This window comes from Pelodiscus sinensis, chromosome 2, assembly GCF_052426305.1.
Source record: "Pelodiscus sinensis isolate ZL-2025 chromosome 2, ASM5242630v1, whole genome shotgun sequence".
Lineage (NCBI taxonomy): Eukaryota > Metazoa > Chordata > Testudines > Trionychidae > Pelodiscus > Pelodiscus sinensis.
In genome coordinates this window covers 94,440,024-94,457,994 of record NC_143053.1, presented here as the reverse complement: position 1 = coordinate 94,457,994, position 17,971 = coordinate 94,440,024, and the positions used below count along the sequence as shown (strand labels likewise).

Sequence of the window (17,971 nt, the reverse complement as noted above, 5' to 3'; positions counted from 1 at the left end):
GGGGGACAGACAGAGACACACATACACAAACTCTGAAATACATAGTATATAGCTGTCCCTTTCTCCTCCTGATGCCCCCAGCTGGCCCAATGGGGATATATCTGTCCCAGTCCCCATCTCTGGCCCCTTGCTTCCCCTCTGTGATCATTCTATAGTAGACTTGTCTCTCCTACCAGATCCCTCATTTTCCATTTTATATCTGGAATTCAATTGTTTCTCATATCGCATTGTGCTGGCACAACCAAACCTTACTTTGCTTTAAGTTATGATAAGAGGAAACTGCATACCTAATTTGATGGTCTTAGCTCTTACCATTTAGGAGGCATTCATAAACAAGAACAGACTCACAGATGGCTGGATAGAGAGAGATGCACACTTCTAAAATATATAGTAAGATATACATCTCAAAAACAGTGACACAATAGTTACTATGTGGCTTACAAGATGTTATAAAATACATTTCAGAAAAACAAAAAAATCTGGTCAGAACCATGTACACACAAAAAAACCTCTCAAATTCCTAGTCAAGCCTTGTTTTGGGAACAAACAGAAAGAACACTGAGCTGGAATTCATAGTAGTGTCTGTTTATTTCATTAATCTAGTCTCTAAGGCTCTTCCCTGTGTTGAATCTGTATAAAACTCGGCAGCTAAGACAAGAGGGTAAGAGATAACTGACATCTATTAATTCTTTCAAAATACTAGGTACAGTGTCCAAGAAGATACTGTGCCTTCTCATTAATTCTCCCATTTTAGCTGTCAGCACATATAGAAAGTTATAATAAAATATCATATTTTAGTTGCAAATGCTAATATAAGCTATTTTCCAGTAACAGTCTTGAAGTCTGTAACAGCAGCTTACAGTGGTAACTTAAATGGCAGAAGCAAACCATTTGAAAGATTAAACAAGGGGGGAAAACACAGTCTAAGACATAAGCTTTGTTTTAAAACTGAATGGAAGAGTTCTCTTCCCAACTTCACTTGGAACTAGCTTCTGTGATATTCAGAAAATGAAAATAGACCATCTAAAAAGCAGATACTAGGAAGATATAGTACTGATGCCAACAATTTCTGACAGTTGGACACAATGGCTCTTTCTTCTCTCTTATACTCAAAACAATCCTAGACCTCCTGACATAATGTAGATCTAATAGTTGCATTTGTCCCTCTCAAAAGCTTTTTGATAATTAAGAGCCGTGGGAATCAATGATGTAATTATCACTTCAACCATAGATTTATTTCAGAAGTAGCTGCATAACTTGCTATTTAAACATTTTTCTTGGTTTTTTTAATTTAATTAGCCTAAAATATGGAATTCATCAACACTACATGCTTCAATATTTTACCTAAGTTGTAATCAGATGTACTACAGAAATGTCTGCCATGTGCCCTCACACTTTTGGTGTAAATGATCATTTCTCTCCAGTCAAATTATAACTTGTATTAAAGCTTATCTGTAAACATAGCATTATTGAAAAATCAGCAATTAAGACCTACATGGCTTTACCCAATTAGAGGTATTTTGTGCCAATAAGTATAGCAGAGCTAGATTGTGTGTTGGACTTAGTCATTCTTGGAAGTATTAAGCGCCTCTTCTGCAACCATATAAAAATCAATCTTGTTCTAGTTACAATGCCCTTGCTTGGAAAAATTGTGGTTTTTAGACTGGGAACTTTCCAATGGGGAACTTTCATGTAAATAACCAAGTCAATCCAATGTTTACAAGAGAAAAATATAAATTATGTATCTGCAGTACTTGCCATCAAACTAGTATTAAAAGATGTGTAGGTTTCAGCTCTAGATATCTGGCATAATTTTATTTTTTCCATATTTGCTCCAATTATACCACCATCTCCCAAGTGCACATGCACTTCCACATGATTCCAAAAATATAAATATTATCTACAACATATTCCTAGGAGGAGGATGTTGCAGTATTTTTCTTTTGCTAACTTCTTTCTCCCTATTTTGAAATTGACAGTTCACAAGTGTAAAGACTGATAGATGATGCATATTACCTTATTTAAACAAGAGGCAAAATGTAACCTGAAAAGGTTATCTTGCTATAAAGAACTGTGTCCTAGATGATATCCCATAAACATTTAGGGTAAACACTGGTCTCATTCAAGTCAATTTTTAAATTGAGTTCATTTGGGCTAAGGTTTTACCTCTGCATGACAAATAGCTGTAAAAATATTTAGAGAGAAAGACAGAAGAACCACCACGGTGGTAAGTACACTAGGATTCTCATTCAGCTCCTATTGAAATCAATGAGTATATTTTCATTAATTTCAATAGGAGTTAGATACAGACTCAGAAATGCATTTATCTTCATTTGAATGACATAACATCTTCACCTAGGAAATGATCAGAATGCTACAGAATAGATCAGATATTAGATTGTAATCTCTTTCCGGCAAGGACAATATTTGTTATAATTTAGCACAATGACTAGATGACTTTGGCCCAGAGCGATTGTCACTAAAGCAGTACAAACAATAGGCTCTGATCTCGCAAGGTTCTGAGCAACCCCAGCACCTAACAACTTCAAAAGGAGTTGTAGATATTCTGTCCCTTGCAAGTCCATAACAAACTATGTTATGAAATATATATTTGATTTACATTTGCCTAGAAAAAATAAAAATAAGAAAGTCAGAATAATTATTAAAACAATTGGCAATATAGACTAATTACAATATCAACATTAATACACATGCTAAATTTAACTGGCATTTAACTACAACATTACACTAGAATCTCAGATTTTACTTAATATAACCTGAACAACTAGTGCTGTAGGCACAGGCCTACAATCCCTGTGCCTTCATCTGGTCCTACTTACATCAATTTAAGGTAATGAAATATATTAATATTTTTACATATCCCAGTTAAATTTAGCATGTGTTTTAATTTTGATATTGTAATTAATCTATATTTCCAATTGTTTTAATAATTACTTTGACTTTCTTATTTTTATTTCATTACCTTAAATTGATGTAAATAGGACCAGATGAAGGCCTGTGCCTAGAGAACTAGTTGTTCGGGTTATATTAAGTAAAATCTGAGATTCTAGTGTAATGTTGTAGTAAGTCTCTAGCTTTCATTGCTGTGAAGTGTAAAAAACATAAACCAAACATAACCAATGTAGTAATGAAACTTGAACCAACTGAATACAAAAACACACTGAAAAATTGTGAACAGCCCCATTCTGTTCAGAGTGATAATTGTATGAATTTTGTTTTGGGGATCTCACCAATATTACCCTACCTAATAGTCCTGTGTGGGTCAACAGAAGACAGTACCAGCATTGACACAAATATCCCAGTAGATACACCACCTCACACTTCAACTCTTTAAGGGAGTGACAGAATCTACTGCATCTCTTGATGGGGCTGGGGAGCATATTGCTGCCTTAGAAGCCCCTGCCACTGCCATTCATATGTTGGAGGATGGAGGGAAGTAAGACCATGGAGTCCAAGTCCTGCATATAGACGTGCTTAAATGGAACGTCTCATACGAAGTGCAGACCAGACTCTTAAAGTGAAAACTCTTTAAAGCAGAGGTCTGTCAGTTTTATGAGTCAATAAAACACCATTCACACCTAAGCCACTTAATAGGTACCAATGATAATTCAACACTAGAGTTCTCTCCTGATAGCATCCCTCTCTCATGGCCATTCAATTACAAAAGAGGGGTATGCGAGCTTGAAGAACAGCTTTGTTTGGACAGCATTTTAACACTGTGGTACGGACTCACAGGTATAATCCTGGGCTTAATAGTAATGAAGGCTATACATGCCACACAACTAATGTATTCATTCATCAGACTTGTGAGGCAATATACAAAACTCTTCCACCATAGATTTCACCTATCTACGTATTAGCATTGGTACAGACTCCAAAAAGCAATTTAAATGCATCCCTTCACAAAAGATGTAATCATGAGATGAACTGTTAAAAATAGAATAAATACAGCTGTCACAAATATGCATTTAAAATATTCAGACACCCTTGTTTATATTCTTTTATTTGGTTCAACAAAATGGGGTTTTTTTTTATTTTAAATATACTTAATATGTATAAAAAAAGTCCTCCCATAAACCAAAGATGCCACATAACTTTACACCAAGTGCTCTAAAAAGTCCCCGATTTACCCATCAAGACAGATAATGTATCTTGTATTCTTGACTGTTTATTCCAGGTCTTTAGGAGAAACCCAACTTTGTCCAGAAATGTAAATCATAACTGAAAGGTACTGAGAAAAATCTCCCGGCTGCTGTTCATTTGCTTGCCTGTTTTTAAATTGTGTTTAAACAACAGCCAATTGTGAACACGGCAAAGAAAAACTGCCATGTATCACTTTGGCTACTAACATAACAAATCACATTCTTTGGAGGGTATCTAAAATGAGTTGGCTAAATAATACAGTTCCCAAAATAAAATTTTATTGAAATTGAGCTAATATTTGTCTTCAGCTAAGTAATGGTATTTTCTAAAATTTAGCCAACAATCAATTACTTAGGGCTTGAAGCCAAAACTAGATATTTTCTACTGTGCAGTTTGCTCCTGGAAACAACAGAGCATTTAAAAGGGATTAATTCTCAGATATCAGCTAAAGATGCTCTACTAGTAAATGAGAAATATAGACACCTCATTTCAAAGCAAACACAAGTTTGAAAACATAAAAAGAATAAAAGTTTTAAGTAGGGGGAATGGAGGGAAGGGGAGAAAAGAGAAAAGTCTTGTCAAATTAGCAAACTCAGACAACACACTGCGGTAACTTACAATACTTGTAAGCATTTAAAAGCCTGACGCACTCAAAGTTTAAAATGAATCTTCACAGGCTAGAGTTCTGTCAAATGTAATTGCTTATTATTTAGCTTGCCACTTCAGTAAAAGTACGTCTTGCTTTTCCACTAATTTGACATGTGTATTTAAAAGAATCTCTCATACTTTATCATTTTTACAATGGGACATTAATATTTTATTGGTAAATAAGGAGCACATGCTACTTTTTAAATTCTGTCTAGTTTTTCTTTGTCAAATTAATCCAATGCATAACATCCAAAAACATATTGCAAGCAGTGTACCCTGTAAGCTGAGCATGGGGAGAGAACTGTGGCAATTATCAGCTGCAAAAGTAAGCAAACTTGTTAATCTGCACCATGGGATGAACAAGAAGCAAGACTGACTTGTAGTTGCTAAAGTTTACCATGATTTTATTTTTGAATAAAGTTATTTTTGTAAGTTCAATTTTCATAATAAAGAGATTGCACGATTGTAGTTATGTGGTTTTGGGTTTTTTACTATGCAAGCATTTGTAATAAAAATAAATATCAAGTGAAGACTTTACATTTTGTATTCTGTGTTCTAATTGAAATATATATGAAAATATAGAAAATATACAGAAATATTTAATAAATGTTTACTTGGCATTCTATTGTTTACAGTGCAATTAAAACTGTGATTGATATTTCTGAGTTGACTATGATTAAGTAGGGAAAACCCTACTTTGAATTTATACTTTGTAATGTATAGTACTAAAATAGAAAGATGGCTTTTTTAGAGCAAACTATTGCCTGTATGTTAGGAACATTTTTATTAAATGTTCCAACAGCCTAAGGTAAGGTGAACATGATTTTTATTCATTTAAACAGAATGAAATGCATTTATTTCTTTCAACACTAATGTACAAATTTGGTTAACCTATAAGTCTGCTTTACAGAACTTATCTATAATTGACATGCAAGTTTAAAACTACTCAAATAGACATCATCAGTTTAAGTTCTCACAGTTGCAAGTAATTACAGCATCAGAAAATTACAGTAGTGTTAATATTCAAAAAGTGAAAGCTTCATAAACCATTAAACACAAGTTAACATCACATGCCAAAGTACACAGAGTAATTACAGTTAACAAGTGATACAACTTTTATTCTTCACCTAGTCCATTTACAACAAACTTAATCTCTGTCTAAATCCCTGGATTTTGACTCTGCTAAATAGTCAGGATTTTTACTTCACCTATCTGTAATTTTACATCATCATCAATAGAAATTTTGTAGTGGTTGTTTATGTACTAGGGATGTGAATACTTAACCAATTAACTGAACGGAGCTAGAGCACCTGCAAAATAAAAAGTGAACTATGTCTTAACTATGTCACTCTCTGTCTACTACAATGACATTCCTGAAACATTTCAGAATAGTACCTGTGAGAAATTTTATGGCAGATAAGCTGCAATGTAGAAACATTTACTCATGCAAAAAAGGTTTTATTGAGCTGAGTTCCAAGTGTGCACTATTGGCCCGTTATATACAACCTCCCACACACTTCCATAAAGTACCCTTTAATTATTGCTGAATCTTCAAATACCAAAAGAAAACACAACCAAACTATATGTTTTGTCAAGAAGTACAAGTTTACAACAGTTGATATAATTATGCTTGATTTAAGTTAAAACTCTGGGTATTAGAGTTGCATGCTATGCTGCAGAGATTGATGTGGGTTTTTTTTTTAAATAATGTTTAAAAGATTATAGTGTAAAGGAAATACCCTATTTTTTATTTCAGAAACATGTTCAATTCAGAAAGTGGACAGCAATCTAAATCAATATCAGTAAATTGCCACAAAATGGAGTATTATTTACTTTAAATATCTAAAATATTTTACAAAGCTTTTTACGTCTGCTTACAAATATGTCAGCTAAATCCTGATATTTGTGGAAAGTATTAGAATTAGTAGCTAGTTAGGTCTAATTCAGAATAATACAGAAATTCTAAAATGTATGGCATTTTAAAAAATGAAAGCATCTTATTCTGTACTTAGAATTTTCTAGTTTTTATATATAAAAACTAAAGTGTAACTAATGTGAGCAAAAAATTGTTGTTGCCAGGCAACCCATAGAAAACATTGTGAAGGCACAAGTGACAAGCCATATGAATGAATTAAAGCACAAGAATCTTTTCTTGAGAGGTCAGAAGCAATTCACTATTTGAACACCTGAAGTGCACAATTACTCATGAAAAATAGGGCATCATCTTGCCACATTTTTTCCTGAAAAAGACCGTTTCATGAGTGCATGGGTGGCAAAAAAACAGAAAAAACAAACAAACAAAAAATTATGAAACAGATTGCATGCAGTTTACTAATTTTTCTCTTAGGACCTGACCCAAAGACCAGCAAAGTCAATAGGATTATTTAAACTGAATTCAATGGCCTATGAATTAGAGCCTTAATGCTCATAATAGGAGAAAACAACAAAGCATTAAATAATAGCTCACTAGGGCCATTAACTGGGAATGAAGGCATACTAACCACTAAAAATCAAATTAAAAATTATTGCCTGACCACTGGCATGATGGACTCAATTCCACAAATCCTTATAGTAACCCACCATTTATGGCTGTAGTTATCTTCCTGAAAAATGCTACTTTAAACAAAACAATGTTAAACAAAACCAATATCCCCATAATAATTAAAAGTAAATAGGGAAGGTTAGAGTCTGGGGAAATGTTTTCAAAAGACAAAAGGCATGTATACACAAAGTATAAGTTTAAAACCATTTAATACTGTACACGGCACTGGTGATTGTGAAGCTTGGTTGAGGTGGTGGAGTCAAAGGGAATGTGTTGTTACTAAATGATAACTACCTCTCCACTGAGACCTCAAGGGTTAACATGTTGTTAATATACCCTCACACTAGAGGCAGCATGGACTGAGATAGGAGAAAGGAAACACAATAGATGCGCTGGAGTGGTTGAAAACACTTCCCTGAAGAAACAGGGTAGAGTAGGAGGCTTGCTGGGGGAGACGAAGGGAGGGAGGATATCCTGACATCAACATCCCAGTTCCCCTATCCTCACTCCCACAGAGCAAAGATGAGATTCCTGGAAGCAGCTCCAAGGCAGAGGACAAGAGCAGCATGATAGTGGGGGGTGGAGGGGCAGTGTTCTCTCTGTGCACTTGTGTGGTTGCTCGAGGACAGATTTAAATACACCCATCTGATTAGCAGAGTGCCCACAGCTAGGTTTTTTGTTTCTACTTGTGGTGCACATTTGCATATGCCTCTGTGCACATAAAAAATTATTCTGCACCTGGATGGAACAGATTACAGGAAACAATAGGGATGGGTAGGAGAATGGCAGCTACCCAGCTGCATACCTCACATCAGGGGTAGGCAAAAGCCTCTCAGCAGGCCGGATCTGGCCTGCATGGCAGTTCCAGGCCCCACCACTTGGCCGCATGGCTTGGGAGCTGGAGACACACGAGCCCTTTAACTGTTTCTATTTAAAGGACTCGCATCTTCCCCACACCTGTCAGGCAACGCGTTGCATGGCAGCCATGGGGAAGGCATGAGCCCTTTAAATAGAAGCAGTTAAAAGGGCTCCCAGCTCCCAGACCCACACTAGCCTGTTGCCTGGGAGTCAGGGATGGGCAAGCCCTTTCAATTGCTTGTATTGAAAGGACTCGTGCCTTCCCCCTGCCTGTCAGGCAACAGCCCCAGGGAAGGCATGAGCCCTTTAAATAGAAGCAGATGAAAAGGCTCTAGCGTCCTCAACTCCCAGGCAACATGCTACCAGGGAGGTTCGAAGCAACGAGCCCTTTAAATAGCAGGAATTGAAAGGGCTCACAACTCCCCTTTCCCACTAATGTGATGCCTGGGAGCTGCAGGGGTTGTGCAAGTCCTTTCAACTCCTGCTATTTAAAAGCCCACCCATTCCACCCGTGGCCACACCCCTTCTGGGGCAGCCCTCAATCAAAACTTATTGCCCACCCCTGCCTTACATAGAACTTAGGGAAGATGGTAAGGGACTGCCAACCCACCCTGTTTCTGAACTCCCACAAGGACAGGCTGCTTTCCCAAAAATCTTCAGGTAGTGGACAAAGCAGGCAGCCAAATGATGTTATAAGGGAATACTGCACAATTTTTTAAATGAGCATGTGCTCTAATAGATTAACATAACAATGAAACAACAATAATGGGGACACTGTTAAGTAAGGAGTTGGTGTATTTCTGGAAGTAACCTTTATGCAGATGAAAGGTAATCCCTTTGAAACCAATGGTATTACACACGAGAGAATATATTGTGGTTCCCATAACCTGCACTATCATAGTGGCACTAGGTATAATCTTCAGGATAGAGAAGCTGTCACTAGAGGCCAATGCAAAGTATGTATTTAAACAGTGAGTTTAAACCACCACCAACACCACTTGGAAAAATGAGGTTTATTTATTTTTATTTAAAGTGCATTTAAAGGGCATCTAAGTCACTCTAGATTTTTGCTCGATTTTGTCCAGTCAATAACTCACAGATTAGTAGTTCATAACTAGTATGGCTATGTATAATGAGCTGATTGGAAATCCATGTATCTTTCATTTAATTCTGCAAATTCACGTACTCAACTCTAGCCAAAAAAAGCTTTAATTCAAGCATAAACATCTCATTAAAGAAGTGAATCATTTGCAATTAATTTCTTCATGACAAAAAAAGAATTATTGGTGTTCAAAGATAATACTGTCAGGATTGTACAGTACATGTTTCTAGATCCTTTAATAGATTAGAGGCAAATCCTTTTAATGCCACATCTCAGTTTGTCTTGAAATGGTGTGACAATAACAGAAGTTCTTATGCACAGAAATATACTTTTGAATTCCAAGGGTCTGAAGAGTCATTAATATTAAATAAAGCACATTATAAACAGAAATGATATTAAAAGCCCCTATCTGAATTATTTTCATGAACTGAAAAAAGTCAAAATTTAGTTTACATATGACAGTAACGTAAGAGGTACCATCATTAATTCCTTCAAAGACCTTGAGGAAATATAACAGAAAATATAGGATCAGCTATGGAAATAAAATATTCAAGTTAGCTCATTCTACCTGAGACAAAGTTGCTGCTTTTGTTCATAATAAATTACTTCTATCTACTCAAGTGAGAGGCCATCAGTTATGCCCATTATGTCCGTCATGACCCCTCCTGTTAAACTGAGCTTTTGTTCTCAATGTAAGTTAAAGCATTGCACATTTATTGACTTATTCTTAGCCAGACTGTAAATTAAATAATAGCATTTTGTAAGGTATTTGTGGCTCCTTTTGAAACATTGCACTATACTGCAGCTAAGTTCATGTTCACTATAATGGTAACTCTGTCATCAACCAGCAGAAAAAGCATTGTGCTCGTCTTAAAAAAAAACACTATCTGAAATGGTTTACTAGCATGGTTAAAAATAGTTTGCTATATGATAAAAACTTTTCATTTACTGGCTAACAGCAACCTGTTATTTATTACTCAATCAAGGTTGACTAGAGTGGCAGGTACAATTTTCTCTTTAGATGACAGCACTAGACTACAAAATGAACCACTCAGCAAATAATTCTGTTCACCAGAATGTGGGAACACATAAACAATGGGATATATTCACAAACTCAATGAAAATTTCTAGTAGACAGAATTCTTTTCTACTGTGGTCAAAGCGCGCAATACATAAATAAAAGATGTGACCACAGAGGTTGAAATGGATCAAACTAGAACTATAGAAGTGGTACGATATTTCGTTTAATTAGACTATTTTAATATGACCTCAAATTGCTTTCCTTCTTAGAAACAGCACTTCAACAATGCTTGAAATCTTTGCAGCTCAGGATACAAGATGACAACAAAAGGATTACTGTCTCTTACAAGGAAGTTGCAACTTATAAGCACAGCTAAAGTTGTGTAAAATTGTGTCATATGAATTTTAATTTAACACAAATATAAGAGTAAAAAAGAACAAAAGTGGCATAGTCCTATTCCACACTACACAAATGATCTATTATGATCTGAACGGCATACCATATTACAATTAAAGTTATTTCAAAAGAGGGTCATGCAGGTCAAATGTAATGGCTGCAGAATGGGATATTTTCTTTATGTAATATTAGAGAAATGCAAAATATCGAACACTGTGCTAATGGTAGACAGCTGAAAAGGCCACTGTGAATCTATATCTTTAAAAAAATGTCTTAATTACAAGTATGCTCAGTTTGACTATAGAGTCCACATTTCTGAGATTTCAGATATTTACAAAAGATTGCAATTGATATGCATATGTTTAGGATATTTTCTGCACAGACTTTAATGCATTGTATTGCAAGTTGCTATGCATCCTAAAATACTTTCTATGTCTTTTAAAAATGTATATAAAAACGTGAACTAGAGCCTTGGTGGTTAAACTAGTTGAGTGACTTTCTTCCATAACTTGCTGCTTCTGCAGCAGCTGCAGTTACATTCCCAGTGGGGCAGTTGACAGATTTTTACAAAAAACAGAATTGCAAGTAAGGTTTTTCTTTGTGATATTGTCTCTGACTCTAGATCAAAAGGAGCTATTTTTACCAGCTTCATAAAGAAACAGTATACACAATGGGGTCAATTCGAAAATTGCTGGATGGAAGAAACGTACACACAAATCCATTAAGACACAAGGCTAGTGTTAGACTGGTTCTTGGTTGTGAGCAAGACGACAAAATTTAAATGATCAGTATATCATGTAGGTCCACTGCAAAACAAGTCATTATCAATTCTAGTAAGATGTTTTGTATTTTATTTCCATTAGGACTTTGGCCCTTTCTTTCCATTTGGACTTTGGCCCTTTCTATCTGAAATAATCATAAACGATTTTGGTATGAAATCGTTAACCCGTGGCTACAGTACTGATTGTAATGTATAATAATTATCCTAGTTCCCCTGAAAATGAATAGAATACTCTTGTAAAATAATTTCAAAACGTAAAAATAGATGCTGATATTGAGAATGTTCAAGGAAAGGAGAACTTCCTATACTGAAATCTATATACAAATAAATACCTGTGGGATTACCCAACTGGACTCCATAGCATTTAAGAAGTGAAGCAAAATATACCTTTAATAAAATAGTGATACATATGCCATATTTTGTAATAAAGCACTTAGAAGAATTTTTCTTTTAAGAACTGTAATATTCATGAGGTGTGGTAACAAGGTGACAGAGGGTTTGAGTTTCCAGAAACCACATAGTCTACCAAAATGTTACTCAAAACCTCAGATTAATTTGTCAAATATGCATTACACTTTCTGCATTTGTACTGTAGCACTATTTCACACACCTGAATATTTGACTGTCCACAGGTTGCATTAGATCACAATATCTTTAGTTTGGTTCCTAGCCAGAGCTCACTCAGTCATAAAGAGAGACTGAATACAGCAAAAGCACCGGAAGAACGTCTGCAATGGGCTGTCCACCTTTCTAGAGGATAGATACTTTCTTAGGAAAATATCCTTCAAAAATTAATGTATTTTAAAAATGCTCTAATGAGATAAAACACTTTACATATTTCAGAATTATCTAGGTAACAAGTTCCAACATACAGACCCTCTACTTCATTATTTATTTTCTTGGATGATAACACGTTATTACATCCCTTAAAGAGGATTTATTCACCTACAGGAAAACAGTCTTAGGTACATTTCATAAAAGCTTAACCATAAAATAAAACAAACAGACTCTCCAGTTCATTTTGGAAATACACTTTTATATAAAGGAAAGAATCACAAATCTTTAGTGTTCCACTTTATGAATAAAATTTGCATTCATTTAGAAAATTCAGACAGGACAGAATGTGATTAGCTATAGATTGATATACACACATTCACACATTTCTGCCACAGCTTTGCATTACTTTTGATGTTAGGTTTTACACAATATGTTTTTGTAAATTATGTGTTTAGTTTACTTTCAGCTACATTTCTACTTTCTACATTTACTTTCTTGAACTACCTGATGTTGTACAGTCTGAACTCACAAACCCTGTATCTTTTCAACAGAAGATAATTTTCCAGAGAGGATATAGAGATGGTCTAGTCTGCCTTCTGCAACACAACCACCAAGCTACCATAAATAAGGTGTAGTTCTGAAGAGTGAACTACCATCATCAAGCCCCTCTTCAATATCTAAAAGAAGAACTTAAATTCATAAAAATTATGCCTTGATGCAATTACTGTCTTCATGTGTGTCACTTGTAGATCTTTACATTCATCTTATGTGATGCCTGCTAATATGCAGCCATTGTATGCATACTTATTGTTTAATTCCTGTATATTTAAAGATACTTCCGAAAATTGTCTGTAAGTCATCAGAACAATTCTGCCTCCAATTAAGAGCTGGTCATCTGAAGAAGTAGGCCGTGCCCACTAAAGCTCATGATACAATTTACATGTTTTCTTAGTCTTTAAAGTGCTACCAGACTATTTGCTGTTTCTTAAGTTACAGACTAACTGGGCTACTCCTCTGAAGCTTCCAATTAAGAGCACCAACATGCTGTGACACTGACCCCGTTCAATCTGCCCATTGCTTTGGATCAGGCCCCCATAATATTAGTACTGTCTCGGGAGCTAAGGGTCAACAACAAACGCCACTAAGGTCCAAACATAGCTTCCTGAAACTAATGTTCCACCCAGAAATCCACGATTGTGGGATGGATAGGTAAGGCGTCCTAAAATCGTTTCCCATCTGAAGGGTACAAGAGTCAGCTGTACATGAGATTCCAACTAAACTCTGCTGTGCCCTTAAACATCCCTGTCAAGACAGCAAAGTGTCCCAATGGTCGATTTATGATCATTCCCATTGTCCTGTGTACCGTACACTGCGTCTGCAAGCTAAGCATAGCATCAGAGGACGAGAGATTAGCTCTGCGATAAGGTCTCAGCTACTTGTAAAATTGCAGATTTCACACGGCCTCTCCCTTATCTGCCTGGGGGAGGGGGGAGGGAAGAGAAGAGATGACGACAGAGGAACGCGTCTCATTCTTTCGACAGAAAAAAAAAAAGCTCTGGGTACGAGAGCTGAAGCCTGAGACTGCACCTTCTTTCCTGCCCTCTCCTGTGTGACAGACTGTTTTCAATTCACTTTCCCTTCCTGCCTAAACAGCCCATTAAGCGGAAAGCGTCCCTTCCGAACACCTAGCGGGATTCGGCTCTGCTCTCCATTCGAACTCGTGTACTGAAGTCAACGGAGAAGTTAATTCTCCATGACACCAATTTAATAGAAACCTAAACGTGTTGCCCCTTCTCAGCCCGTTGTCTGCACCTCGTTCCCAGGAGGGGCCTTCTGCAGGAGCAAACAAGCGCCGGTGCCACCAATCAAACCCCAAGACGGCCCTCTCTTTCGCTTCACACCGCACACCTGCCAGTCTACGAACACGTGTGGGAACTGAAGGAACGCCTGGGCTGGGACTAATTACATTGCTCCCCGCAAACTGGCAATTACTTCTCCCTGAACAACGTTCCTAATAAAATCATAAGAAATCCTCAAGCTCGTGCCTTTACACTAAAGCAAACTTTCGGCTGGGCGTCGTGGGGGGCCTTTCAAACCACATCGTTTCAGCACCCGCACAGAGAGAGCGAGAAGGCAAAGTTCCGAAGCGTTTAGAAAGTTCGCTCCGGTCTATTGATGTTTCGGTGCCTGGGGTCGCTGTACCTCGGCCCTTCAGAGCTAGCGTTTGTGGACAAGCAGAGTAAGCATTACCTAGCTAATGTGCACTCCTGAAAGCGACTCTGGGTACCGTTTTCGGCCACTTTTCCCTATCCACTGGCTTATCTCTCAGCACCCATCGAAGTCCGTCAGACTTTCAGTTCCCCCTTCAGTCCGCATAGTCTGCCCATAGGCATGGAACTCCTGCCACCGATTTTCCTACCCTGCCCCCAGACCAGCTACTTTGCGCCCCTCCTCCAGCCTCGGGCCGTAATTCTTCCTGCACCATTCTTCGCTGCTTCCTCAATTTAGCAGACTGTGGGGAGCCGTTCAAAAGTCTCAGGGTTTTTCAGCATTCCCTCCGGTTGGAGCCACCCCTTCCCACACAGGATAGAGGGGATCTCTGCCCAACATTTACAGACATTGGTCCACTCTCCCCCTCCCCCAGTTTTAAGATGCAACTTGAGCCAGAGGGCGCAGGGAGGAAGAAACACGCAAAGGGAAATTTCCTCCCCTGCTTGAGACACCGCTATAGGGAAAAGAAGGCTCCCAGCAAATTCCAAAACCCAATCACCTCTATTAGCCAAACAAGTCAACTACCAAGGAAAATAGGAGAACCGATGCCTTCAGAGGGGGGAGGAAGTGGGGATCCACTGTCTGTAAGGTGCTCTGCCCACGCAACCCCCTTCTCCCGCCTAAGTAAAGGGAAAGCAAAGTCCGCCAGCAGCAGGTCCCTGCTCCCCAGCCCCGCCGCTCAAGCCCCGCTCACCCACCCACCCACCCAGCAGCGCCCTGCCCGCCAGCCGCGGCAAGGAGGTGCGGGCGGGTGCCCCCCGCCAACCCCTCATACCGCGCGCGAGAAGGGGGAAAGAAACCAGCCGGCTCACCCCCAGCTTCCTGCTGCGGATTTTCACATAGCCCTGCTTGACGATATCGTTAAAGTTGGAGGCCATGGCCAGCGCTGCCTGCTTCCCTCCGCTCAGAGCCCGGGGGCCTCCTCCTCCTCCGGCTCCCGCGGAGCTGCCGGCATCCAGGCAGCGGGCTGCGCCCTGCGCCCGCCTAGCTCGCGCTGCCCTGCCGCTGCTGCAGCCCGCTCCTCCCGCCGGGCGCTGCGCTCAGCAGTGGCAGCGGCAGCCAGGGCTAGAGAGCGGGCGGCTCTGCTCCGGCGGCGGGGAGAGGCAGAGAAAGCGGGGAAGAGAGGCGGCCGCCGCTGCTGCTCCTCGCTCTTCCGCCAGCTGTTTGCTCCCCCTCCCCGGCTGCTGTCGCCGCCGCCGGCACGGAAGCCGCCCTCCCGCAGCACTCGGCGCTAGCGCCACCGCTGCCCGGACCGCACCATCCGCCTGCGCCGCGAGGGGGAGGGAGGCAGGGTGGGCACCGGCTCCGGGCCGCCTCCTCATACCTCAGCAGCCAGGGGAGGAGGGGAAAGCACCATCTGCCGGTCCCCACCTCCAGGTTCCCTTCCCCGCACCTCAGCCAGGCACGCTCCACCTACCTACGCTCCCTGGAGAAGATGCTCAGGGAGCTTATGCCCTCGCTCCCTCAGCGGGCTCCTTTTGCCTCTTGAAACGTATTAAGGACAATAACTTGCCCTTGCCCTTGCTTTTCCCTCTGCCTTGGCTAGTTGGACTACAACTGTTGAAGCTCTGAGCCTGCATACCTTGGTAGGCACAGTTCCTGCATGTGTTCATGTGGGCAAAGTCATGGCAGAGTTCACAAGCACAAACAATGTATTGGGTACACTTGTGAGAGGACCAGATACCGCAAACACTACCGGGCAAGAGAAACTTCACTCAGCTATCAGTCTCTTTGGTTGAGACTTTCCCACCCAACCAGGGCATTTAGCCACAAGAACACCTGTTGAAATGAAACATCTGACTAACATGCATGGCTAAAATGGTTTGAAAAGTAAAAAATTAAAGTGATTCGGGTGTGTATTTGGTTGCAGGATTATGATTATATCGTGCTAAAGGAAGAGCGATCATCTGCACATAAGCATAAAGCCAGGGCTTTAAAAAATAGCCATGTAGGAATGCACGGTGGCTCCCATTAAAAAACATTCTGGAGCATTGCATCAATAAAGCAAACATTTTAAACAACAACAACAACAAAGCTAAAATCCCTTTGAGCTTGAGAAATGGAATTCCATACAGCACTATACGCCATACTGTATCCTCAGCAGTGATAAACTTGTCTTTAATTATAATGCTCCTTGAGGCAAATCTTGCAAAGAATGATTTATGCAATAGTGCTAGATTATGTTTTGAAGACACCAGGAAAAAATTGATTTACTTGGTGTTTGTTTTAGGCATGTGCAAACCTATAATGGACAGTTTATTTAGCCTGCTCCAGACAGCCAAGCTGTAGATGCAAGAAACACACATCATTAGCAGATTGTAAAAAATGAGATTTGATCTTAGACTATTTTATGTGAAAGTTAGAGGATTATGATAGGTTTAATGAAAGTTTCATGACATTTTTACTAAGAATTGCTTTTCTCAGTCAAATCGTACTATTGGCCCTAAAGCATCATTTATGAAAAATTAGCAGTATACTGTATATGTGTGTGTGTGTGTGTGTGTGTGTGTGTGTACATGCACGCACATACACTACAGTTTTAATGTGTGCTTTTAAGGAGAGATCAAGAGTATGCTTTTCCATAATTTCCTTTTCTATTTTAAATGATTTTCAGATCAGTCTCAGTAAAAATGTTAATGTACAGGACATTAAAATCATAGTATTATATTTACTTTTTCTCCCATTAAGTGAGTTTCTTCTCTGAAATAATATTATTAAATTTGGCCAACCTTTGGGCAAGTTGAACTTTCTCAATAAAACTCTCTTGAGTTACATCTAGAAATACATCTTTAAGCACATAAGGAAAAGGTGGCGATAGATCAGAATCTGGAAAATAGATTTCAAAGCTTTTCAGATGTAGTTATGAGAAGAGGCTTTGTCACTTTAATATATATTTTCAATTAATATGTATGAATAATAAGTGGACTAAAATATATAACTTGATGTGTCTGGACCTCCAAATTTTTTTAAACTTATCTGAAAGTCTGAACTTGTACATTTTACCTCGCATCAAATTAGCCTGGTTTAGGACCCTAGGGAAAAAATGATCACTAAAAAGTCTGATCTGTTGACATTAGTGGACTTTGGATCAAACCCTAGAGAGTTTGAAATTTTCCAAATGCTAGGTAAAGAATATTCTTACACCATTTCATCATTTTTTCCTATTTAATTTACATTTCATTTGCTAGCAGATAGGTGAGGTAAGAGTTTAACTCTCCATAAACTATCCTTGATGGTGTATATTTTGGAATGGCTTCTAGCAGCATAACATCTGCATTATTTCCATCCAAGTAGAGGCATTTATCTAATCAGGCAGTTGTTCATGGCAGATAAGATAAGAGGGAGATGGAGAGAAATATTTATCATATAGACAGTTGTAGTTTTGTGGCTATTTATAATGAAATGAGCTAG

General features: G+C 38.7%; 1 protein-coding gene across 2 annotated transcripts in view; it reads right to left on the bottom strand.

Annotated features, from left to right (window-relative positions):
- Positions 1 to 15,944, bottom strand: part of DOK6 (docking protein 6) — a 363,863-nt gene extending 347,919 nt beyond the window's left edge. Inside the window, exon 1 of one of the 2 annotated variants that reach the window (XM_014572701.3) lies at positions 15,373 to 15,944. In XM_014572701.3, coding sequence (XP_014428187.1) covers positions 15,373 to 15,438 — 66 coding nt within the window. In that variant the 5' untranslated portion in view covers positions 15,439 to 15,944. The remainder of the gene's footprint in view (positions 1 to 15,372) is intronic. The other variant, XM_006121422.4, reaches the window with a different exon arrangement.
- Positions 15,945 to 17,971: the final 2,027 nt, after the last annotated feature.